Raw genomic sequence first — 26,540 nt, 5'->3', positions numbered from 1 at the left:
TCTTGGAAAATTAGTCTCTGAGACACCTGTAAATAAGTCTGGTGACACTTACTTTTTGCAGTCTTTATGCTGGAAGAATCCACCCTGGGTGCAGGTAAACTGTCCTTCGCCGCTCGATGCAGAGCCTTCAATATCCCCAGAGCCCTCAATTTCTCCAGTGCCACCGGTCACGCTAGATCCTTCAACGTCACCAGAGCCTTCGACCTCAGAGCCACCGGCGCCAGTAGTTCCTCCAGTTCCAGAAGAACCTCCGGTTCCAGCCGTTCCTCCAGTTCCAGAAGTTCCTCCGGTTCCGGCGCTTCCTCCGGTTCCAGCACTACCCCCAGTACCCTCGCTTCCTCCAGTACCCTCGCTTCCTCCAGTTCCAGCGCTTCCTCCAGTACCAGCACTTCCTCCAGTTACTGCGCTTCCTCCAGTACCAGCACTTACTCCCGTTCCAGCAGTTCCTCCAGTTCCAGCAGTACCTCCAGTTCCCTCGCTTCCTCCAGTTCCAGAAGTTCCTCCGGTACCTTCGCTTCCTCCAGCTCCAGAACTTCCTCCAGTTCCAGCACTTCCAGAGCCTGCACCTCCAGTGCCCTCGGTTCCTCCAGTTCCAGCACTTCCTCCGATTCCGGCACTTCCTCCAGTTCCAGCACTTCCTCCAGTTCCGGCAGTTCCTCCAGTTCCAGAACTTTCTCCAGTTCCGGCACTTCCTTCAGTTCCAGCAGTTTCTCCAGTTCCTTCCGCTCCAGCCTCTCCGAGACAGGCCGGCGGCGGCTCGATGGCACCGGGGAAGTTGCAGCCGCCGTCCCCGTCGTTCATGTTGGCGTCGAACATGGTTCCCGGGGCGCAGTCCTGCGTGTAGACTGTGAAGGAGCTGCCGTCGCCGAACCAGTCCACGCAAGTGTAGAACCTGCGAAGAGTTAGGGCCATTTAGGGACAATCGCTGAAGAACAATTCATGCTGGTCTTAAACACCAGTGCACTCTTATTCAGTGGCGCAGCCAGGGGGGTGAAAGGGGTGAGATCTCACCCCCGTCTGTTATCCTAGGGGCCCACCGTCGATTCGAACTGTAACGTTATGCAGCCTGACAATCTTTTTATCACTAATGTCAAGGTCCGTCATAGGACTGAAAAACAGTCTTCAGGCCTGATAGCCCCCCCCCCCTTAGGATATATAGTCCCATTTTATGATTTAAGGGGTGATCCAAGGCCCGATTGAACTAATCCAAGGCCTAGGAGGGCCCGTTCCATGGCATGAAAGGGCCATTTCAGGCCTCAGAGGGTCCATTTCAGGTATGTGAGGGCCCATTTCAGGCCTGAAGGGGCCCAGTTGAAGCTTGAGAGGGCCCAATTCAGGCCCTAAAGGGCCTGTTTGAGGCTTGAGAGGGGCCATTTCAGGCCTGAGAGGGCCCATTTCAGGCCTGAAGGGGTCCATTTCAGGCCCTAGATGGCATGCTTGAGGCCTGATAGGGCCCATTTCAGGCCTGAGAGGGGCCCATTTCAGGCCTGAGAGGGGCCCATTTTTGGCCTGAGGGGGCCATTTCAAGCTTGAGAGGGCTCATTTCAAGCTTGAGAGGGCTCATTTCATGCCCTAGAGGGCCTGTTTGAGGCCAGAGAGGGCCCGTTTTAGGCCAGAGAGGGCCCGTTTTAGGCCAGAGAGGGCCCGTTTGAGGCCAGAGAGGGCCCATTTCAGGCATAAGAGGCACCATTTCAGACCTGAGAGGGCCCAGTTACGGTATGAGGGGCCAGGGGCCCTTTTTCGACATGATAGGGACCATTTACGGGCTGAGGGGGCCCATTTCAGGTCTGAGAGGGCTAATGTCAGGCCTGAGGGGGCCCATTTCAGGCCCTTGAGGTCCTATTTGAGGCCTGAGAGGGGCCCATTTCAGGTCTGAGAGGGCTAATGTCAGGCCTGAGAGGGCCCATTTCAGGTCCTAGAGGACCTATTTGAGGCCTGAGAGGGTCCACTTCAGGCCTGAGAGGGGCCCATTTCAGGCCTGAGAAGACTCATCCCAGGAATGAAAGGATCATCCTATGTGTGGGAGGGTCCGTACTCCGTGCCTGGTCTGGGTCTGAGAGGGCCTATCCCAATCCTGATTGAGCCGATATCATGTTTGATATAGGTCAACTCACCACATGTATATTGATGGCCCAGTTCATGTCTAATGGGCCCATCTCAAGACTCAGATTTTATGCTTCAGGAAGCCTACCCCAAGCGTGAGGGGGCCCATAGAGGTTTTTGAGGCTCATGGAGGTCCCGCAGTACGATATGTCAGCCTCTGAGAAAGCCATGCAGGGCCCCACCACACGGTGGGTGTCTGGGGAGGGGTCAGGTCGGGTCACTGAGCAAGAGAACCACGCGGTGTTAAGATGCCAAGCCGACATCTGAAAATTTCTCTTCTCTTCAGGTCTGTGCCTGCCTCACCGCCCGGCCCCACCCTGACGTCTAGGGGTTTGACGCCTTGGTATTCATCAGGACTTCACACCGGTCCATGATGGCTCCAAACTGACACCCGAGGCTCCTGCACCGGCTTTTGAGGGGCCCACCGACCTCTGATAGCCACCACGCAGGTCTCAAAAGACCATGTCGATTGTTGATATCTAAACCCCCAAGTCTTGGAAGGCTTGTGCTCTATGCAGATTTTTTAGGGCTTTACGTGGGCTTGTAAACATCCCGAACTGGCTCTAGCCTAGCTCGACCGCGCCCCGCAGAGCAGGGCCCCAGGCTTTCCAGTTTTACGCCCCTGAGGGGTGTTTGAATATTCCCTTCTAACCCGACTCCAGGGTCACGTAGCGACAAGTGCGGTGGTAGGCAGCTTTCTAAAGAGCGTCGAAAATCATGGAGAAATTACTTAAGTCATGTTGCTGTTCAGACCAAAGCCCACGTCATCATGTTCATTGAAGGAAAAGTTTCGCCTATTTCGACACTCGAGGACATATAAAGCTATAGCGCGCTGAAAGTGGGTTCGATAGCTCTCTAACGCGTGCAATCAGCCATGGGGGGGGGGGGCGTATCGGCCAAACCCGATCATAATTTAAGAAGGCTAGAAAGACGAGAAAAGCAACAGATCGCTGTAGGATGCTTCAGAATCGTAGAGGTCATTTTTCGATTAGGTCATCGCTGAGGTCATTGAAGATGAAATTATGATAAAATTATGATAAACACAAAGACAAGATTACGACGAAAAAATTCTTGTTTTTATATTTTCACAAATAACCGTTACCGTATAACTCGTGAACTAAAGAGCTAGAGCTTCGCGGAACAACTCATTCGATAGGCCTTTCAAAACGCTTTCGCTTTTAAGATTTGACCTCAATGCCTCATGTCAAGTTTGGCAACAGAGCAGAGGGCGAAATCATCTAAATTCTAAATAGTCGCATTTTACCAAAATAGTTTTGCTAATTGCTAAGAATTTTTCCAAGAACTTTGGTGAGAAAAATTATGAGACATTTACTTTGTCATCATTCTCTCGTTAACATGCATCGAATGTTAACACCTATAATTTCCATTAAAAAGTTCAACTTCAAAATGTGACCGCAGATCAAGGTCATGCCCTTACTTGAGAAGTTCATGATGGTCATCAACTGATCCGAATGAATGATTAACACCTTCAAGACAATTTCATTACTCTACCTCGTCTCCTATATCAAAAGTAATAGTCGAAAAACTGATGTTGAGCTTTTTTAAAAGCTTTTTGACCTAGCCCGACCATTTGAGTGGCCGCTGGCCATGAATTGCACGCTGTCCATCAAGTATGGGCAGAATGGTCGTGTTTCTGTAAATATGCTGTTGTTTTTTACGTGCCTCTTCAGATCAAGAGATATTTGTCCTTTTCCCCGATTTGGCTGGTTTTTCGTTGTTGGTAAGGGGCCCCCATTAGGTTGAGGGGGCCCACTTTGCTGGGGGGCCCATCGCGAACGTCTCTCACCCCCGTCGCCAGAGTTCTGGCTGCGCCACTGCTCTTATTTCATAATCTGGCATACGCCCTGCTCTTGTGGTTGTAGGCAGGATACAGGGATCTTGGTTTTTGTTTCTCGGCTAAGCACCTTTCCTTGATTTGATTTTTGGGATACCTTTAAAATCGTAAGGTAACGTTATCATTTATCACTGTGACAATGGTTCTTGCTCTCGACATGTTGTAAAAGGAAATAACTCAATGCTCATGTATATAGGCATTTTACTTACTTCCTGCAGTCTTCATGCGGGAAGAACCCAGCCTGGGTGCAGGTAAACTGTCCTTCGCCGCTCGATGCAGATCCTTCGACGTCGCCAGAGCCTTCGACGTCGCCAGAGCCCTCAATTTCTCCAGTGCCACCGGTCACACCAGATCCTTCGAGATCGCCAGAGCTTTCGACCTCGGAGCCACCGGCTCCAGCACTACCTCCAGTGCCGGCGCTTCCTTCAGTACCAGAACTTGTTCCAGTTCCGGCGCCTCCTCCGGTACCTGTACTTCCTCCAGTGCCTTCGCTTCCTCCGGTACCCTCACCTCCTCCAACCCCGGCAGTTCCTCCAGTTCCGGCGCTTCCTCCAGTTCCAGCGCTTCCTCCAGTTCCAGCAGTTCCTCCAGTTCCAGCAGTTCCTCCAATTCCCTCGCTTCCTCCAGTTCCAGAACTTCCTCCAGCCCCTACACTACCTCCGGTTCCAGCGCTCCCTCCAGCTCCAGCAATTCCTCCAGCTCCTGCACTTCCTCCGGTTCCAGCGCCTCCTTCCGCTCCAGTCTCTCCCAGACAGGCCGGCGGCGGCTCGATGGCACTGGGGAAGTTGCAGCCGCCCAGGCCTTCGTTCATGTTGGCGTCGAACATGGTTCCCGGCGGACAGTCCTTGGTGAAGACGCCGAACAGGGAGCCGTCGCCGTTCCAGTCAACACACTCGTAGAACCTGGCGGAGGGAGAGGTGGATGGTGGTCATTCTATTGAAAGAGCATGTTCGCTGGTAAGCGCGGAAGCTGTGTGGTAATAGTTTAGCCAGTAACATGAGTGACCTGCAGAAGGAATAATGTTGTTGATGCAGATGGTATTTAGTATTTAACAACTTGAGGCCTGTACGCTACATATTGATAGTGCTTCTTTACCGTGTTCTTTGGCACATGCAGTTTTATATTTCATATTCTAATGCTGCCTGAATTTCCAATGTGTAACTGCCGTGCGTGTTGGCAAACTTTGCCTTCCCTTGCCCCAAATATAAATCGAGGTATAAAGCTTTAAGCACTTATAAAGTCTGATGGCCAAGAGTTGCGAACGAAAATTATAATTAAAATCTAAATCTTTTTGTATTTCAGAAAAAAAAAATATCAGGAGGGCACTAGAGGCTGCACACATCAAGACCAAGAACACACTTAACACAAGAGGGGGATTTTATTCGATGGCAGCAGCGACAGCCAGATTATCCTTGCTGAAACGGAGCACGCTTGTGAGGAACGAACGTGATCGAATGTAAAAACACGGAAATGTCATTACCATGGGTAATTTCTTAATGCTGATGTTATTTTTAAAATGTGATTTGTGACTTCAGGAAATATTTTATATCAATTACTGACGATGACACAGTGTTGTCGAAACGTCTGAAATACAAAAAGATTTAGATTTTAATTATAATTTTCGTTCGCAACTCTTGGCCATCAGACTTTATAAACATGTCTTACAATACTGAACAATTTAAGCACTTACTTTTTGCAGTCTTCGTTCGGGAAGAAACCGGCCTGGGTGCAGGTAAACTGTCCTTCGTTCACGCCAGAGTCCGCGATGTTGCCAGAACCTCCGGTTCCTCCAGTCTCTCCGGTTCCTCCAGAGCTTCCAGTACCCCCAGTTCCTCCAGTACCACCAGTTCCTCCAGTACTGCCAGTTCCTCCAGTACCTCCAGTGCCTCCGGTACTTCCTGAACCTTCAGTTCCTCCAGTACTGCCAGTTCCTCCAGTACCACCGGTTCCGCCGGTGCCACCGGTGCTTCCCGTGCCTCCAGTTCCCCCAGTACCTCCAGTGCTGCCAGTTCCTTCAGTACCTCCAGTTCCTCCAGTGCCACCAGTTCCACCGGTGCCCCCACTGCCTCCAGTACCTCCGGTTCCTCCGGTGCTTCCAGTTCCTCCAGTGCCTCCAGTACCTCCAGTGCCTCCGGTGCCTCCAGTACCTCCTGAACCTCCAGTACTTCCAGAACCTCCAGTTCCTCCAGAACCTCCAGTTCCGGCAGTCCCTCCGCTGCTTCCGCCGGCTCCGGCGGCACAGTCGGGCCTGCTGACAGCGCTGGGCCAGTTACACACACTGAGCTGATCGTCAAACACCAGTCCCTCGGCGCAGGTGTACTCAAAGGCCACCATCTGGCCCGTGCCGAACCGGTCCCAGCAGCGCAGGTACCTGGCGGGAGGACAGCGGGGTCAGCGTGTGGCACACCAGATAAGGTCCCGAATGGACAACGGTTTGGCGACATGGGATCATTGCTGAATGTACTTTGAGCTTTGTCGAGTGTAGCTGTGATAATTATCCAAAAGGGAGGAAGCTGCTTTTCGCTGTTAGCTAGATGCTTCAAAAGTTGGTTTGGAGCTTCAAAACGGTTTCCATTCTTATGCAGCTTTGCAAGAACCCAAAATCTCAAAGATTACACATATTTTAGCGATTTTGCTAAAACCAAAAGCTGCAACTTGGATATTCGTCGACTTATAACGATGAGGAAAGAAATATGTCTCGGTTATACGAGCATTTCTAACAGAAATGGCCCACACTCGCGACTTGTCACGGGGCCACTCACTTTGCACAGTCTCCCGGGTAGGCGAAGAACCCGGCTCCGGGGCACGGCTGTGAGGACGGCTGGCCAGCACCCTCGATCACCTCAGAGGACTGAGCTTGACCGGTGCTGCCAGATCCGCTAGTGCTTCCAGAACCTCCAGTGCTTGAGGATCCACCAGTACTTCCAGATCCACCAGTGCTTCCAGTGCTACCGGAACCTCCGACACTTCCAGATCCGCCGGCGCTTCCAGAACCTCCAGTGCTTCCAGATCCACTGGTACTTCCAGATCCACTGGTACTTCCAGATCCACTGGTACTTCCAGATCCACTAGTACTTCCAGATCCACTAGTACTTCCAGATCCACTAGTACTTCCAGATCCACTAGTACTGCCAGATCCACTAGTACTACTCGATTCTTCGGTACTTCCAGATCCACTAGTACTTCCAGATCCACTGGTACTGCCAGATCCTCCGGTCGCTCCGGATCCCGCGGCTCCGGCTCCGGCGACGCAGTCGGGCTTGGGCTCGATGGCCTCGGGGAAGTTGCACAGCTCGTTGGCGGCGTCGAAGGCAGTGCCGGGCGGGCAGTCGAAGCTGAAGGCCTTGAAGACGGTGCCGTCCACCGACTGCGGCACGCAGCGGTAGAACCTGACAGAAACAGGGACGTCTACTGTCAGAGACACGGTCGAACGAGTGCAGGGAATCGGATAATGATTAGGTAGAGCTCGCTCCTCAGTCTCAGAAAATCAGAAAGCTGCTTCTTAAAGTCTCGGATGATTTTAACGTGTTTTCGTTATCACATGCAGGCACTTTTTATCCCTTCAGTTGGATTTAGCTTTACAGGGTTGTGTGTGAATTAGTCACAATCAGCCTTTGGAAGCAGACAACAAGTTGAATGAAAGAACACAAATTTACTGAGGAGGCGCATTCCCCTTGATCCACTCATCACAGGCAGCAGTGAGTGCGTCCTCGGCGTCACTTACTTGGCGCAGTTGCCGGGATAGGTGAAGTACTCCGTGCCGGGGCCGGGGCCGGGACACGGCAGCGCAGAGTCGTCGCTCGCTGTCGCCGAGCTGCTGCTGCTGCTGCTGCTGCCGCTGCCGCTGCTGATGACGGTGCCGTTGGCGCTGACCACGCTGCCAATGTTCCCTGTGCCGCTGCCCTGGATCCAGGACCCGCTCTGCGTGGACCCGGAGCCGTGTCCCCAGGAGGACCCGGAGGACCAGCTGCCCTGTGACTGCCAGGAGGAGCCCTGCTGCTGCTGCTGCTGCTGTTTCCACTCCTCGTACTGGCTCCAGTCGTCGGGAAGGTGCCGGCCCGTGGCCATGTTGACCGGGGCGTGTCGGCCGCCGGAACCGAATGCCATCGACGCGGGCTCCGCTGGAACCACGGCCAAACTCCGTCACGGTTCGTCGGAAGGTCATCTCAGGCTCAAAAGAAACGATATATACCATTCGAAAGCTGAATCCAAACGGTGAGCTGAATCCAAAAATGTAATTTTTCTCAAAATCGATCGATGGCCTTTTTTGAATATTGCGTTTTTGTAAAAACTTAATAATCTTTTATTCAACGGGCTGTCCCGGACATTCTTGAAAACATAAACATGTATTTTTGAGTTCCAGTGAAAGCTGAACGCCAAAAGAACAATATTTAGCGAAGCAATATTTCCAGACATTAATATGCGTCTCCCACAGCCGACAATAAGGCGCAATCACACAGCTCAGTGTCACGATGGACCAAAGTCAGCCACTGAGAAGCGTGAAATGACCCTTATCGACTCGCAGACCCGGCGCTCTCGGCCCGCCTGACCGGCCACGGAAAGAACGTTCGGCTCTCGTTCTACTAAACACATGTCATATTTGTCAGTTTAACTGTCCACATCGCTATTAAAGTTATTCAGGATACCTGTGAAGAAAATTCATTGTTCTGTCATCTTCACATCATGCATTAAAGGTAGTGTGCCACCTTTGAAAGATTTCCCATTTTATTTTTCCTAGGATAAGAAGCTTCTGTTTTTACCTAATATCGCAAAAAAAATCAAAAATGGGCCTGGAATAGTGCCTTTTTCGCCTAAAAGTTTTTCGGTTTTTAGATATGTATAACAACTGTAGTGGGCTCACCTGCAAACAGGCGTCGGGCAACAATCGCGAATGCGGCGCACTTGTGACAATAAGCAAAGGTCATTATAGTGTTACGACCATACGACGTACGGGAATGAGTTATCAGCTGTCTAATCGTAGACAACACAATGTCGAGCCTTAAACTGTAAGCCCGTATTGGTATTGTTTCTTTTATTTGGCTGTCGAACATTATTTATGGTTTGAAATATGATTTTATGTAAAATAATTGATATGAAAAAGCCGTCTTATAAGTTATGACCCCATTTCACCACACGCAAGTGGCAGAAATGGCAATGATCAGCTGACGCATTTTTCTTGGCCGAAGTCAGAGCGCGCGGCCCGACGCACCACGCGTATTTGGAAATTCCGACCTCGACGAGCATCAGAAGCCACCTAACAGGCGTGTTCGAAACCGCAGGAGATGATGATGAACGGGTTTATCGAAACTTGATTGGATGAGCATATCGGTAATAGCGATTTCAGTGTGTGCATTTATTGTTCATAGTGGTGTGAAATGTGGTTGGGGTACGACCGACAACCCGTCGGGGCGAATTTCGCACTGGGGTACTCAAAATTTGAAGAATTTAAGACGTTTCCATGAGTTTTGAAGGTATGGATAAGTTCTAAAAATCCGGTTCTCCTTATCTGGGCCATTAACTCCATACGGTCCAAGAAAGCTGGCACACTACCTTTAATTTGCATTTGTTCATGTCTACTTTGCTCAATTGAGCTTGGTATCATGCCCATATAAGGAAAATTGGCCGCGCTGAAATGTCAGAGGCTGCACCGGCCTCAGCTCGGGTGGAGTGGGGGTAGCGCCCGGCGGGGCAGGGTAACCTTTGACCGGTCGCACGGCCGAGCAGCTGTCACCAGTACAGCCTCTGACAGTGAAACCCCGCTCACTTCCCCTGCGCGGGCACTGGTCGCAGCTGGATGGAACAAAACATGTGTAAGAAAAATGTAAATTAAAGCATGTTGTAAATCAAGCAGAACAATGAGTTTTCTTCACAGGTATCCTGAATAACTTTAATAGCGATGTGGACAGTTAAACTGACAAATATGACATTTGTTTAGTAGAACGAGAGCCGAACGTTCTTTCCGTGGCCGGTCAGGCGGGCCGAGAGCGCCGGGTCTGCGAGTCGATAAGGGTCATTTCACGCTTCTGTGTGGCTGACTTCGGTCCATAGTGACACTGAGCTGTGTGATTGCGCCTTATTGTCGGCTGTGAGAGACGCTTATTAATGTTTGGAAATATTGCTTCGCTGAATATTGTTCTTTTGGCGTTAAGCTTTCACTGGAACTCAAAAATACATGTTTATGTTTTCAAGAATGTCCGGGACAGCCCGTTGAATAAAAGACTATTAAGTTTTTACTAAAACGCAATTTTCAAAAAAGGCCATCGATCGATTTTGATAAAAATTACATTTTTGGATTCAGCTCACCGTCAGCTTTCGAATGGTATATATCGTTTCTTTTGAGCCTGAGATGACCTTCCGACGAACCGTGCCGTCAGCGGCTACAGTTGTGATCGGTGTGAACACACCATTGGCGCTAGTGAAATAACCTCGACTGATCACTGGTTTACTAACAGTGATGCTTAAAAAAGGAATGCGAGCTCAAACGGTATGCAAATTTTCGAGCACGTGTCCAACCGGCGATTTTTAGTTATGGCACCGACTTCTGCACACTATGCACCTGCTGCTATGATCCCTTTATAAGTGTTATTTGCTTACCGGGCACTGCGGCCAAGGCGACTAGAAGCGCCCACCGGAGCGCCATGGTCGGGTGATCTCCGATACCCCTGGAAAGAGAAAAAATACACGTCAAAACAGTGCCCTCGGGGTATCATCGATCCCCCTGGGAATATTGTATTGTATTTAACATCTGGGGGGGGGGGCATCCACAGGTAGTTGTGGCTATTACGCTCCCGCGTCATATGAGAAGGGAACAAAAAGACATCACACTCAACATATCACACAAAACTCACCAAAACGCATGGCTATGCATGAATAGATACAGCTGACATACATGCAACCCATATGCATAAGCCTAAATCAGTGCTGAAAGCGACGTTTGAGCGATGATTTGAACTTGTTTGTTGACATGTCCGGAAAATCACTAACTTGTAATTGTTAGTGAACAGAAGAACACGGCAAAACGGTGTCAATAGGCCATCACGACTTCCCGGGAAAACAAACACAGACAAAATCACTCAAAACACAGAAAAGCATTTACGTAACATCATATGTATTATATCATATGATACATGCATATATGATGCTTACATACATTGCCGGAGCCCTGGAATGGGTGCTCTACTAATTATAATTTTTACCTAGGTGCCTAATCCTTTGTAATCAGATCCAGGTAATCCCTCCTCAACGCTTAGCTGTAAGATAATTTACCACCTAGCCACGACTCCTTTAACTTGAGGATGTTACATCGGGGTCTAAGTCGCATCCTTCCGGTCCTTTCAGACTCGGCTGGCTCCCGAGCTGGCTGTGTGAATTGTAAAGCGTTGAAGCCAAAGTTACAAGTGAAACCTTTTTCGACCCCCAGATGTCAAAGCTGACGGCAGAGGTGGCTTAGGACATCCACTGGTTTTCAGAGTTTCCCAATATGCAACAATGCACTAATTATGGTCGGGGCGTTTTAAATAGTTTAAACCAGAAACGGGACGGGTGATTTCGCAATAGTATTTGGGGAATTCTTTACGAGCACGCGTGTCTGTCTTAACTTCGACAGCGGAATGCGCCAAGTGATGTTTTTACACTTTTGCAGCGTGTGCCTTATGCAGATATGGTTTTCACATGCTTGAATTTTAATTGTGCTTGCTTTACCTTATCTCTACATGTTAAGAAACAGATTATTCGACACCAGAAAATATCGTGTGTTTTATTTTCATTCGGCCTCGCGCCTATCCAACTTCTCAGTCTCGCCTCAGGTGACTATAAATCGCCCGCTGCCGGACAAGTTATACCAGCGATGCGCCGTCTACCGCTCCCGCGCGCGGTCGGTTCGCCGCCGCGCCCCATTACTCGCCGCATTCTCACGGAACCGCGTCGAATTGGCCGCGTTCCGGCTACTGACCGCGCCAGGATCGTCGCACAGCCGGTATTGGAGCGTCGTGTATTGGATACGCATTGGAGCGTCAGGCCGCGGCAAATACTGGCGGTGGGGGAGCAGTAGAGATTGTCTGGGAGATGGGAACTGGTGTCTTGTTACGTTTGATCAACTTTGGAGCGCCATAGATGGCATATTTGCTGGGATGGTTCAAAAAGCACTTAGCTATGAGTGACTGAAGGACGATGGCTTAATTCCTTCTGACATAACGAATAAGATACGCCCTGGGTCACCAATGGAGGTATATGGTTCTTCAGTTAACACGCTAACAAAAAGCATGGGAAGATATGTAATGCATCTGATACATTAATGGATTAATGGAGTCCCATTTCTGGACACACTCCCGCGCCGTCACACGGCCGTTACGTCACGGCGCCGTCACGTGGCTGTCGGAGGCGTCACGGAGGGTCGCGTTACGCGATCACGCGTCACGGACGGTCCCCGTGACGGCGGCACGGGAATAGAGCGGGCAGCTGCGGCCGCGTGACCCTGGCCGGGTGAGCGATCAGGGGTGCAGGTCACTGACTCACGACCTGCGCCAGTGGAGAAACTAACTACTTCAGCGGGGTAGTGAACCTGACCTTTAGTTGGAAGTTAATGACATTTGGCTGATGATGTCGTTGTTCACTCGTAACTTTGGTTTTGAATCCCGAAAGAATCCCTAAACTTTTGGCGTGGAGGGGTGTGTGCCCTGTACAGTTGCGCAGCGATAAACCGTAGTTTATCCAACCATTTTGTCTTGGAAGGATTCTGCCCCTACAAGAATCAACAATTGTAAATGATCCAAGGCATTTTGTATGATTTTGACGCCTGCTTCAATGTCGTCTCTTACAGTTGGACTACAATTAACTTTGAGTGAATCTATGCTGACTGTACCTATTTCAAAGCAGATATCAATCTCCTTGGTCACTGTGGTGGTATTGCATCTCATAAATGTCTTCTATGACATTTATTCCCCGGAGCCCAGGGGTATGGCTCACCCTGGTTTGATTTACATCCCACTTAAACACGACAAACAGCTCACTTATTTCAATTTACCTCGCAGCATCTCTGGTGCTCCGCATAAACATAGGTCAGTAAATAACTGGCGGTGTCCTGTGCAGAATAGCCACACAAAGTGGCGGCATTCCGCATCACACAGACGGGGTCTCAAACATCGGGCTCCTCCCTCACCCCCCGATGTGAGTGAAATACGCGGACCGCCCGACGGGGGCCGTGCAACATTTCTGTCTCCCCCGACCTCCCTCCCCCCCCCCTCGCGCTGCGCCGTGACCGCTGCGGTGCCGGTGACAAATCTCTGAGTAGCGTCCAATGGCAGGAGGATTACTGAGATCATTGACACACCAGCTGAGTTGCTGTGTCGACGGCGCATGTCATTAGCATCCTGAGTAGACGGGTCATGAGCCTGTGTCCCGGGTAGGGGGAACTAGAGTGTGTGATGCAATGTGAAGAGATAGGCCTTACAGAGCGGGGAGCATCCTGCTCTGCCCCGGCGCAGGGTCGCGTCAAGGTCAGTCAAGGTCGTGTCCGAGCTGCGCGGAGTCTGACACCTTGGTGCAGGCGGGGGCGAGTTTTAATGAGGCGGCCAGTGTTTGAAGCTGCATGTGAGCAGGGTCCTGCCGAGACGGGTTTGTGACAGTGGTGACCCCACGGCCTTGTCAGAGAGATGTCACAGATCAGCCAAAAATGTCAGAAATGTCACAAATCGTTCCAATCGGAACAAGCGACTAGTTGAGATTGAAATCGCATTCGCACACCATTTTTATTATTGTGTAATTTGTGACTTCTGAAAGGCGTGGTGGACACGATCAGGGTGCATGTTTGACAGGAACACAGACAGCTTAATCTGGCCTGCCGGAACTGGCAATAACTCGATACGGATTGTTTCCCGGTGTAATTAATTCATCATTTGCCACCGGATGGGTTTTGCAGAGCTGTCGGCTAGGTGCCCCTGCTATTGAATCGTATCCGTGTGCACCGCCTCTGTAGAAGGGGTGACAATGATCACCGCTCATCATGCCTCTGTTTGCAATGACCTCAACCGAGCTTTAACTCATCACAAGTGCTGCGACTGTGTCATGCTAATGGGGAACAAATATGGGATGGGCCTTAGCCGGGGCTCAGCTGCCTGCTACAGGGAGCTAGGTGGGAGACGATTCACTTGTCAGTTGTGTGCCTTGCGTGGGGTGTTCTCATTGGGCGATGCTGATTGTATTTTATGTTTTGTTAACAGTTAAATTGTGTTGAATGAACAGCAAAATAGCTGTGCCTAGATAAACAACTATTTGCGAGTGTTATATCGCTTTTATCATTTTGATTTGCAGACACCTGGCAGGTTTGCATAGGTACCTATAGCTTTTATCGGTCTGTGTTTTGAATAAATCATCAATTAATATAACCTCAAACGTTGTCGTCGTGACTACCTTGTAACGTCCATGAGCCGTTTAGCCTATCGCCATCACGGCACCATGCATCACATCACATGCGCCTGCGGCCCGCCGCTCGACAGTGTATCGTTTATAGTTCATTCCTGTACGAACGGTCATTGAACTGGCGACAGATCATCCTAGCCTTCAACCGGGTCCCGTTACTGACCTTGCATTTGTAATGACTACCTGCGGCAGCTATTAGAGCATTTTTCAACGCTGTTAACACTAGCATCAACCCTCATTGCCAAACATTCTGCATAAACCATCATTTTTACCCCAAAGCTTGGCTTCTAACTGAAGAAATCACATCCCTAAAGACCACCCATCCGTTTCCGTGACCTCATAAATTGCCGTGACGTCACAGATTCTACGGCACCTCTCGACACCCACAGCAGGCGGCCATAAATATTTACGGCGCTATGTTTATGATAGCCGCGGGTGTCGCGGGCGGTAGCTGCCCGGCACCACGTTGCACAACGCGAACACCGGGTGCCCCGGTAGGTACCTTTCGGTGCGCGCATTTGATTGACCTGGGTGGACCGAACTTGTCAATGGTCAGTGGTCCTGGCCAGTCCGGGCGCGGATGTCCTGGGATATTGACCCTGTTAATCCTATATGGTACGGCAGGAGACGGCGTAGCGATCGACGCTGTTCTTTAATGACACAATGCATATTGCATATTCATCAGTACAAGCTTACATATGTGACCCTTTGTGAACTCGGTCTAGTTATGGTTTTGTGAATTGATAAGCTTCATGTTGCATTTGAAAGAACTAAACAGACGCTTGAACGGCTGGTTTTGAGTGTTCCGAATGTTTTTAATGCAAGTTTTGTCATCCAAAGCTCCCTGTAGGTGTAAGATCAGTAGATATTACAAAGTTCCGTCATAAAGTACCCCACTGAAATAGAAAAAAAAATTAAGCACACTGTACCGTCCCGGGCGCGGAGATTGCCCGCCGTGCCCTCCCCTATCGGCACCTCAGACAGTCCGCCTCCACATCCGTCTCACACACCGTTGGTTTTATGCGTCGGCTGCGCCTGCACCAAGCAGAAGGTGTGGTAAGACAGGACGGCACGGTAAGACAGGACGGCACGGTAAGACAGGACGGCACGGTAAGACAGGACGGCACCCGATGGTTTGATGCCATCAGACTGCTAATTTATCGTCCCCTCAGAGTGTTGAACGACGCTGCAAGGTGAGACATGTTGCACAACAGTCACGTGGTGGCCGGCGATTCGCTTTATAACTGTGCCCCTAAGGTCACGTGGTGTCCGGCGCGCTGTTTTGGTGACGTCACGTGCCGGGATTCCAGTATAGTGATCGTAAAACGAGACAGGACTCGTGCGCGAGGGGCGCTACGTGCGCGCCACGTGTCCACGTGCACAGGGTACACATTATGTGCCTCTGAGAGGGGACTGGGCCGCCGGCTTTCAAGGCCAATCGCGAACACTGAACGCCCAAGTTCAGAAGATTGCGTATACGGAAGGCGTGATAATTGGTGTACCGTCAAGTGGGGCTATTTGAGACAGTGGGGCTATTTGAGACAGTATTTAAAATCACTATAAAATGAAAATCGTTTGAATTTTGTGTGATATATTTGCTCAGGGAGGTGTGGAAGCGAGCAGTACATCGCCTGAGCAAAAGTTAAGCATAAATTTCCAACGGTTTTTATTTTATAACAATTTTAAATACTGTCTCAAATAGCCCCACCTTACGGTATCCGGAAGCCACCTAACTGCCATCGATGCAGCTATGGTAATCCCAGAAATGACAGTAACAGCTATGCCAGTGTCAGTGTCGGCAGTGACAGCTGACATGTCACCGAGCGACAGTCTATCGAGCGGGTGCCACCGCTGACCTGTCCCTCAAACCGCCGAATGACTCCGATCAGCGTGGAGCGAGGCTGACTGATCTAAATACCCGCTCCTGTTCAGGGCCAGTCACCGGGTGGTGGCGGGCGGGGCGGGAAGCCAGTGATTCATGCCTACTGACCTCGACAGGCACGCCAGGGTCAGTGACCTTTGTAGGTCACAGCGCCCGGGGAGTACCGGATTCCGGAAAACGGGGCAGGTGCCCCACTTCTCCGGGACAGCGGTGACGCCATTATGAACCCGGAGACAATGGGCGTCGAACGCCGAACGGGAACAAGTGATTTAATATTTTATCGGCCAGTGAAGGAACTCACTTTACTTACCATAACGTTTTGCAAAGATAAAAAGTAAAATTTTGAAGAACCCTGAACATCTTACTTATGGCTGACACTGAGGATCCATGGGGCTACAAAGATAACGATCCACCAATTACAGCAGTGATTAGGGTTGTACGTTAGCGATAACTCGAAGACCAAACATTATAAACGAGTCCCCAGCGCGATACCTACCAATACCACAATCATTCAGCGTGCACAGTAGCAAATTGAAGTGTGCCGCCAGCATACGAACTCGTACTTTTGAAGCTCCCGATCGGTAAAAACTTGTCGAGACGGCGGGCGTTTTTGGTCGGTGCTAACCGTTAGTGTGCGCTTCTTTGACCGGTGTCGCTGTCAGCTGAACCGAAACATCTGCTGATATATAGGTGCTGCGTTCGCGCTGAGTGGGTCGCGGACCAAAGCTTCAGTGCAGCATACTCGTATACCTACTTATCGCGGGCAGTTATCTGGTTTAAGGCATCGAGTGCCATGAACGAAATACAGTAAAGCAAGTCTAGATGTCGATAAAATGAGTTGATTTATGCCCATAGGTAGTCGTTTCCGTTTTGCTCTTTCATCGCTACACGATTATTGAGTGTAACTCAAAATATTGAGTTTGAACGTGGCACAAACTAATGGTGAACGTTAGGAACGTTCTATCGACCCCACCGGATTCCTGTTAAGGTCCGGCGTGCGACTTGGTGAGTGAGTCGCGTCTCCCACCGAGGTCAGGTCAGTGACCCTGGGCCGCCAGCCCACCGGGGACAGTTTTTACTCCGCCACTCACTATCTGATGTCGGTATTGAGTGCCGCAGAGCCGTGCATATTTGTCACAAAGAAGGCCATTTGCTCACTGGCAGACACCAGTGGATGCTTCTGAAGGTGATTCACAGGTTAGGTATTCTCATCAAACGGATTTTAAAGGTGGTGAGCGTCAAAACGACGGAAATCGATTAGGTGTACGTCATTAATTATGTTTCGCCGTAGGTGAAACAGCTATGAGGTCAGGAGTGTTACTAGGCCGAATATGTTATTTGATAAATGATTCCTTGGAATTTGCGGGTGTCGCCTTAGAAAGCATGCAGGCCTTCCTGTCTCGTATCAACAGGCGTAAGGGTTCATAAAATGCGCTAAGAAGTGTGTGCTGTGTACCACCCGGTAAGAAAACGAAATCTGTCTTGCAGATTGAAATCGATATCGATTTTCGCGCCGGGAATAATTGGGAATAATCATTCGATGATTTTGCTTAGCGCCACGGCCTCAGCTCAACTGTCAAGCAACATTTTGCTACAGGGTGCCACATACCTGAAAGGCTTGAAATTGTGATCGTGTTTTGTGATTTTGTGCAGTGCATTGTCTCGAAAATTACGTATAATACAAAGCAGCAAAATGAATAATTGTACACTTCATCTCGATGGTTCATAGGTTTCATTATACCAAGCATAAGCAGCGTTTTGTCATGTGGCATCATTCGGTGACTGATTATATCACAGAAACATAGCACGGAAACTGCACCACCGCACATAAAGATAGCTCAGGAACCCCAGCGCCGCACAGAAAGGTAGCATAGAGACTGCAGCGCAGAACAGCACGGTAACTCAAAAACTCCAGCGCCGCACAGAAAGGTAGCTCAGTGACTGCAGCGCAGAACAGCACGGTAGCATAGAGACTGCAGCGCAGAACAGCACGGTAGCTTATGCAGCGCAGAACAGCACGGTAGCTTAGTGACTGCACCGCCTCACTGAAAGGTAGCTCAGTGACTGCAGCGCAGAACAGCACGGTAACTCAGTGACTGCACCGCGGAACAGGGGCCTAACACCAGCTCTTTCCCACCTAACCCTGCAGTTTTCTGGGCTGTGAAACCACAGTCGCCGACCACACGTCTTCACATTCCGAACGCATCCCCAGCGGGCGGCACGAAATGGTCCCGCGCGTGCTGCGTTTACGAACGCACTAACGGTGCACCTGGAAACGCACCGCCCGAAACCCATAAATATACCATGAGCTAGCGTGGCGACAATTATGGGTGAGCTCGGCTGGGATGCCTCGTTTGCGTAAATTCCGCGTGTTTTTGGTGGGCGGAAGGTAAGTTTGATGCATTGGTGAGGCAAGAAGCGCGGACTTTCAAGATCAGTGACCCAGGAAATTCCCATCGGGAGAAGCTGCTGTTGAGCTCCGGGTGGCTCATGCCATTCTCATCTACTGTTTGCTAAATTGCAAACATGCTCATCTAATGGGTCAATTTGGAGCCGCTGTTTGCTTCAACAGCCCGATGATTGTCTTTCCCTCTGCAGCAAACATCAGCAGTTTACTTCTCAGTGCATGTTTCCTGGCTATGACTATCAACAGCAGGCCGTGCACGGTGTATTATGGCGTCAAACTGCATCTAAGATCCATATCGCCCATATATAGAGACGGCTTCATCTCAATCGGCCCACCACCCACTGAGTCGACCTCCGGGGTCGAAAATCAATCAGCTGACTGTGCGCCGTCAGCTGACTACCGGGGTCAGGGGCCGTTCAGCGCCCCCACTTTGGGACTGGAACGCAGCGCGCGGCGACCGAAATAATACCCGACTCCGTGTCTGGCTAATCGTCATGTGGCCGTCATTTCGCGTCACTGGACGGGAGACGATTGGCGGTGCCGAGCGTGGAGTGCCGAGGGAAGGAGACGGAAGCGCCGGCGCCTGGCCGCGGCCCGCGGGGTTGCATTCAGCCCCGAAATCACCGTGAACAGATCCAGGAGGTGTGTGAAAATCGCCGTGGCAGGGAGGGGGAGGGTGAGAATTGACAGCTTAGAAGACAAATTTGGCCTCAACATGTTTATTCCTGGCAAAATAATTAGCAGGACGGATAAGAAAAATAGGGCCTAGTGCGACTAATAGTGACTCCAAGTAAGAGGCCCTAATAGTGACTCCAAGTAATTCTTAAATAATTAAAGACAATTTTTAAGAATTTCTAGCCTAATTTATTGTTGCTAAACATCAAAACATTCCAGACACCTAAATAAGAATAAAAGCTGTCCCAAAGCTCACGGGCCAGTGACCTCTCCGTGTCCGATCGCCCACAAGCTCAGGACAGAAGCTGTCTCGCATCCGTCGCCCGTATAATTCGCCGTCCACGTGTGACTTGCAGTCTCCTATATCTGAGCGGCGGGAGGCGGTGACCGCGGGGATTAGCTGAACTAAATGGCCGCGCCAGCTGACCATCCCGCCCGCATTGTGACGTCACTGGGGCAGAGTTCCGGTGATGGCGGCGATAGGAAATATAGTGTGGTAATAATCGGTGATAATGGTCAGTGATAATGGCTGTATCATGGCTCCATGGCAGGTCAGCGCTCTGGTGGGAGTGGCAAAGTTAGAGATACATAATACAGGGTGTCCGGAAAGTTCTGGCGCCTCTTTTGGACGTCGTCTAACGCGCGCTGTGATTATTGGACTTTCAACCAATCACCGCAGATATGACCCCTCGTTCACCGTTCAGCCAGGGGTCGCGTACATATGACCTTTAAACCGTTTTCAGTGCTAGGTATATGGGCGAAGATGCGCCTTGTCGCTGAGAGCCCGCGCGCGGGGGCCCGGTGCGGCTTGAACGAGGCGCGAGTTGCAACGCGATGCGGCGTTTCCCGGCGAACGGTTGAGCAGGCAAAGGTGCACTCCAGATCGGAAATGTCTTAGAAAATATTCTCACTCAGCTACAACCACGGTATGCCAAAGCTGCTGAGACTGAAGCAGCATTTCAGCGGCAATCGAAGAAAATCTTGGGTCTGATGGACACAAATGTCCCATCATCTTCGTCAAGGTCAAATAAATGACTGATAGGGTGGTCCACGAGGGGTTCCTGGACACGACAATCAAGGCGACTTGCCCTAAGGGTCATGTCGCACTTCAACAGCACGGAGCGCCCTCCAACAACGCCGCTGCCGTCCAAACCAAACTGACAGAGGAGCTCGGCGGACCAGATCACCGTGGTGAAATGAGATTAGGCCACCTTATTATCCCAGCCTTAACCCGCTCGACTAAGGCATGCTACGCGTTTTGCAGAATAAGCTCTAGGCCACCTCTCATCCCAGCCTGGAGTCCCTGAACACTCGCATCATGACAGCATGGGAGGACAGGAAATGTCCTGCACCGTCAAAACCCGCAGGCGTTTCCGCCCTTGCGTCGAGGCCGTCGTCGGCACAGACGGTGGTTACAATGAATGGGCACTTAGCAGAAGGATGTGGCTTGGTGTTCCTGGTCATTGTTTCGTTCTATTGTTGAGTATCTATGGACCAAAGGCATTTATCTTAACAATGTTGAAAAGCGCCAGGACTTTCCGGACACCCTGTATGGTGCTGGATCCTTGCAGAGGTGTGTGCCAATCGAAATATAAAGCGGCATTTAATGCCATAACAATAGAGCGGTGGCAGTACGCGCCCACGATATAATAAGTTACATCACTTGTAATTAAATGAGCTTGTGACACCTCGAGGATGGTATACCTAATCAAACCTGTGGACCATCGATATGAGGCATATGATTATTTATTTTACTGTCTTTTACTATGCTTAATTTTGGAGACAATGCACTGAATAAAGTCACAAATCACAATCACAATTCCAAGCCTTCCGGGTATGCGACACTGTGCGAGATTCAGCCTTTGCTATCATATTCACAAACAACTAGGTTTATAGTGCATCTACGGCACGGAGTTTGCCTTGACCTTCAGCGACCTTGCTTGAGCAGGACAGTGTACTACGTTTGCAACGCTTCCAATTATACAATCTCTAATGCGATCTGGACCTGTTTTTCTCGTCTCGAGTAACCTGTTAATGAGCAAATGACAAGATACTAATTAGCTAAAAATTGCAAAGATCTGCAGTTAACAGGATAGTCGGGTGTCATTTAATACGTAAGTATCTCCAAAGGACTTAAAAGGTTTCCGGTTCCAAAGAACCCAAAGGATAGTGCACGTCTGCGTTGGTTTCTGGCATGACTTTTGTGGTGTGTTTATTTTATTTATAAAGGACTAAAAGATAACATTTTAATTGCGCCTGCGTTGACCTTTGCACGCTAAAAACAAAATGCGTTTTAGTTTACAGTATGCATATGGAGCACGTATATACATTTTCAGAAGAGTGGGATCATTATTAATTATTCTGGGCAGCGTCCTCAAGATACCATGATTGACAATCTAAAGGGAAAGTTCTGAGCGGAAAGCTCGGCGGGAAGTTTAAGTCAATCTCGTAAGCTCGGTCTGTTGTCTGCCAAGATGCACTAAATGGACTTTTTCCATGTTGTGTTCCAAGGAAACAAGCAAACTCTAACTAAGGGATGTACGGTGCAACAACTTCTTAACCCTTTAGCCCTGTTTGCATAGCACTATAAAAGCAGTGAAGCTGCATAAATGCTCTTGGCGTATTCATCAATGCGGCACTTTTTCCGAAACATATGTGTGCATGTTTCCGACGTTTAAATCGCTGCTCGTCGGTGTACAGATGAACGAGCGATCAACGACACACAATGTTGGCCGTGGCGAAATTGTACGGGTGCCCCCGAATATTTAGCTACAGTCGATAAGAAAGCTTCTCAGCATTAGCATATTTCGTCGTCACAAACAAGGTTCAGTTTCACCGTTTTCCGTGTATAAGATGTGCCATAGTGAAATGACGACGCTTAATGCTTGACCAATCAAAGTATTTCGGAGCACGATACGTGTTTGACATTTTTTTTTGCAACGCTTTTACAGAAGAAAGTACTTATTGCTGAAACGGCAAGTTTAACATTTTGGAATCAAATTGAATATGACTTCAAAATATATTGAGTGTTTCTTATGTTGATTGTCGTACATACAGATACGAAATTACTTCCCCATCCTATCGGGTTCTATCATTCAATGGATAGTTGGTCAACGAATGGGATGAGCTTTGCCATAAACGGCAATTGGACGCAACGTTTGAAAAGTAATGCACCGATAATTGTTATGTGATGGAGATAATATATTTTATTATGTGCCATATGAAAAATATACCCTCTTAAAGTGATTGTTTTAGCTTTCGAAAGCGAGTTCCAAATTGTTCCCTATACCATATGAACCCATACTTTCATCGGGCCCGACAGCAGAAGGCCAAGGGCCGGGCGGGCTGGAGATTCCCATCCCTGCTTAAAAGCAACACGGCCAACTTAAATATTTCGAAGCGCTTTTCTTAATTGGGAAAATTAACCATATTGACGTTTACCATTATGACATGTACATAAAAGTAATTATTAAATAGCTAGGTAATCTCTGTGGTCACCAAGAAGCAGAAGTATGTCACTAAGGAAGCGCACTGGATCCCAGTCCATCGGAATCTCACCACCACCCAGTCCCAGTCGCAGCTCGCCGTATTCCGCCGCAGCTCCTCACCTGGTGTCGATAATGCCCGATCTCGTGTCACAGGAGCTCACCCGACCCGCGCGCGTCACTGCCAACCACCGACTGTGACCTGACCCGACCGGGACCTCTATATAAAACCAAACCGTCCCGCCGGCCACCGGCGCCCACTGCAGGCCTAGGCCGAAATTAGCAGTCGGACACAGGCCGAGTCGATGACCTGGCTCACTCACACCCTCCGTCGCTGTCGGCGGTGACGTCACACAGGCCGCGGGTGACGTCATATGGCGGTGACCAATGGGAGACTGGGAGGGCCGGAGGAGGCCGGTGGGCGAGTGGAGTGGGAGGGGCTGAGAGTGGGCCAGTGTCGGTCGCGACGACGGCGGCGGCGGCGGCAGCTCAGAGCGGGCCGGGATGTGGGTCTGGGTCAGTCCCGTCGCTCGATCCAGGATCTGTATGGAGCTCGGTAATGAAATCGCTTAGACTTGCGGTGCTATTGATGTGTAGCTGGAGAAGCTAGAATTGGAAGAGATCATTTCAAAGTTGAAGTCTGTATTTTCAGGAGCATTGCAACAGCTAGATGAGAAATATATCAACCATTTTCGACAACATTCGAACAGTACCTAATGATGACTGGGTTCAGTCAGTTGATAATCTTTGTCCACAGCATTCATTTGGATTAAATTGTGCGTGAGTAAGTGACGGTTATTCCACACGCAGTCGACGAAACCATGTGGAGTTTTACGCGCCAAGTGATGCGTGGGCCACACGCACGACAAGAAGCCAGCCGTTTGGACCTTTTTGTGGTCCAGAAAACACGAGGAATGACTCATGGATAATTGTTTAGCTCGCGTAAATGTTTTAGAGCCAGGTGCTTCAAAACAGTCGTTACTTTTTGTAGAAATTCCAACTTCCCTCTTTATTTACAGGCCGGTTGGCTTCAGAACCAAATGCGTTCTTCCCAGCACTAAAAATTTAGTTATTCAGTTGTGCTACCTTAACTTATTCGTCACTTTTCTGAAAGGTTAGTGTCCACCGAAATAATAACCTGCTCTATCGGATGACCGCGGGTTCGGATGAATCATCTCGATAAACAGCAGCTCCCTGTCCACCTAGCGTCACGGGCAGTGCGCCGGAAACTAGCACGGCCCGCGGGCTCCCCAGGGAATGCCTCTTCGGCCGCGCCCAGTGGGTAGGGCGATGAGCTGGCCTGCTGCCCGGGGCAGTCGGGAGGCTACAGTGACCCGTACGACACTAACACAGGATGGGGGAGGCAGGAGACCGCAGTGTAGCATACGACAATAACACTAGAATCGGGAGACTGCAGCATGACATGAGACAGTAACACTAGATCGGGGAGACTGCGGTACTGCATAGGACCATAACACCAGATCGGGGAGACTGCAGTATGACATACGACACTAGCGCTAGATCAGGGAGACTGCAGTGTGGCATACGACAATAACACCATGTCAGGGAGACTGCTGTGTGGCATACGACACTAACACGATATCGGGGAGACTGCGGCATTGCATAGGACAGTAACACTATATCGGGGAGACTGCGGTATTGCATAGGACAATAACACATCGATGAGACTGCAGTATGACATACGACACTAGCAGCGCGGATCGGGAAGACTTCGATTACTTAGCCGGCAGAAGTGCAATAGTTCGCCCCACCGCGATTCGCGCCTACACCCGAAAACATTTTTGTTGCTGAACTAACTATAAGCGAGCATATGCACCTCATGCCTTTCATTGAGCTGTCAAAAGATGACAATATGACTGCATAAGACAGATGTAATCATTAGCTCAAACATGTGAGACACCTGTTTTCGGGATTAGCTGTGTTTTCAGGCTATTCTGAGGCGTGTTTGTAATGCAGCGCGAGTAATCCGGGTGTCTGTTGCGGTTGCGGGATTAACCCTATCCGGCTAAGAAGTCATAACTGTCAGTCTCAGCGGTCATAACCACAGCCAGAAACACGCACGAGCAGCGCAGCAGGGTTGCAGCTGGTTGAAGAGATTATCATGTTAATATTCCGCACACGGGCTGTCATCCATGATAGAAACTGCATCGCAGGCTCGTTTCAAGATTTTACCGTTATGATCGAAAGGACCCCCGGGCACTATAAACTGCTGCTCTGAAACAAAACACTAATCAAATGCTTATAATCCTATGTTTTCATACAATGTCTGGTTCTCATATGTATGCAATGTATGTATGTTAGCATTTGACATGCATTCTTTGCATACAGCAAACATGTATTGCTCACCGAGCATAAGGCACGATCTTGTTCAGCTGGTGAATCGCCTGTAGAAGTGGTCCGCAGTCCATCGAGGCAGCCTTGGGAGGTCGCTGCTCGAGGACCATATTGAATCACATTTCCACGCTCGGGTGGTGTGATAGGCTTCTATCGTTTACCGCAGGTGAGCATTCATAAATAACCGACCGCTAGCGCCGATAAACAGCTGTTAGTTCCGTCACTCAGGGATGCTCCAAGGTCCAAACGACCATAGAGTTTCGGTTCAGTAGAGCGTCATCAGGAGCGCTGCGTTAGTTAGGTAATGTTCAGGGGGTGCATCAACCGCGTGGTGATGGGTGAGTGGTGACCACTGTGCTGCAAAGTAAGACATGCGAGAGTGCATCGAAATAAATTAGGAGCGAGACGAAACGCACGGCGTTTATTGTACTGCAGGGGCGGAAATTGATGTTCGACCGGTTAATGTGTAAGGGTGTCAGTGATTATTTCTGGGACTTATGATTTATTTTCTCTGTATTTTTAGCACAGCTTTAAAAATAATAGCTTCGGGTAGAAAATAAACACATTATTTAATGAAGCCTATATTTCAGAACGTTCTTAACTTGTTTTAAGCCCGACAGTATGATTTCTGCGTTTTTCGCGCAATATCTAACGTCAAGTCTGAGCTGAGTGGGCTGATGCCCAGCAGCTATAAGTCAACTAACGGGAAATCCTTCCCTCATAAAGAAACTCATGACGTTGTTAGCACAACATTCGCCTCACTGTGGACGACAGACCGGGAGCTGAGGTGGCATCCATCATAGCTATTGTTCTCTAAAAAGGCGTCGTTATCCACTTATGGCTCCCTATTCATAACAGGGGCGGGGTGTTCCGGGCTGATTTGATTAAAATGTCGTCCTAGCGGCGGGGTAAAGAGTGCGTCTCAACCGGACGTTTGACCTTCAGGTGACACGTCTGATGAACTAGATTCTAAAAGTAAAGGGTGCAGAAACTGACATAAGTTTGCTTGCTGGGGTAGTTTATACAGGGATGCGTGGTCAAAAGCTGTTCATTTAACCCAGTTTTTGCTTACCTGATTTTATTATATGAAACCATGAAAATAATTGCTGCTCTAAATCCTGTTTTTATTCACTTATCGCAATTATAAATTTCCACACATTACAACAAGCCATATACCATCCTAGGACATAGCTCCCTGACCCATAATCGTTTTTGGTTCACTTTACCCCACGCGGTGCTGCGCTGTCCCCACCCCTGCCGAATGAGACAGGTCTATTAGCGGGCCGGTTGGCAGCTTTTTTTCTCCGTCCACACATGGTAATTCTCTGCATGTGATTACCCGTGAGCCGGGCGCCGGAGGTG

The 26,540-nt window shown here is 49.6% G+C and overlaps 1 protein-coding gene across 1 annotated transcript in view; it reads right to left on the bottom strand.

Moving 5' to 3' along the window:
* Positions 1–23,036, bottom strand: part of LOC122365292 (uncharacterized PE-PGRS family protein PE_PGRS54-like) — a 31,217-nt gene extending 8,181 nt beyond the window's left edge. The window contains exons 1-6 of the mRNA XM_043336400.1: positions 22,947–23,036; positions 10,553–10,620; positions 7,683–8,079; positions 6,721–7,347; positions 5,649–6,329; positions 4,168–4,860 (exon numbers count right to left, since the gene is read on the bottom strand). Coding sequence (XP_043192335.1) covers positions 4,168–4,860; positions 5,649–6,329; positions 6,721–7,347; positions 7,683–8,079; positions 10,553–10,598 — 2,444 coding nt within the window. The 5' untranslated portion in view covers positions 10,599–10,620; positions 22,947–23,036. The remainder of the gene's footprint in view (positions 1–4,167; positions 4,861–5,648; positions 6,330–6,720; positions 7,348–7,682; positions 8,080–10,552; positions 10,621–22,946) is intronic.
* Between the last annotated feature and the right edge of the window lie 3,504 nt (positions 23,037–26,540).

This window comes from Amphibalanus amphitrite, unplaced genomic scaffold (genome assembly GCF_019059575.1).
Source record: "Amphibalanus amphitrite isolate SeventyFive unplaced genomic scaffold, NRLGWU_Aamphi_draft 000729F_arrow, whole genome shotgun sequence".
In the NCBI taxonomy this organism is placed as follows: Eukaryota; Metazoa; Arthropoda; class Thecostraca; order Balanomorpha; family Balanidae; genus Amphibalanus; species Amphibalanus amphitrite.
Note: the sequence above shows the minus strand (reverse complement) of the source record. Positions and strands in the feature narration are given on the sequence as shown.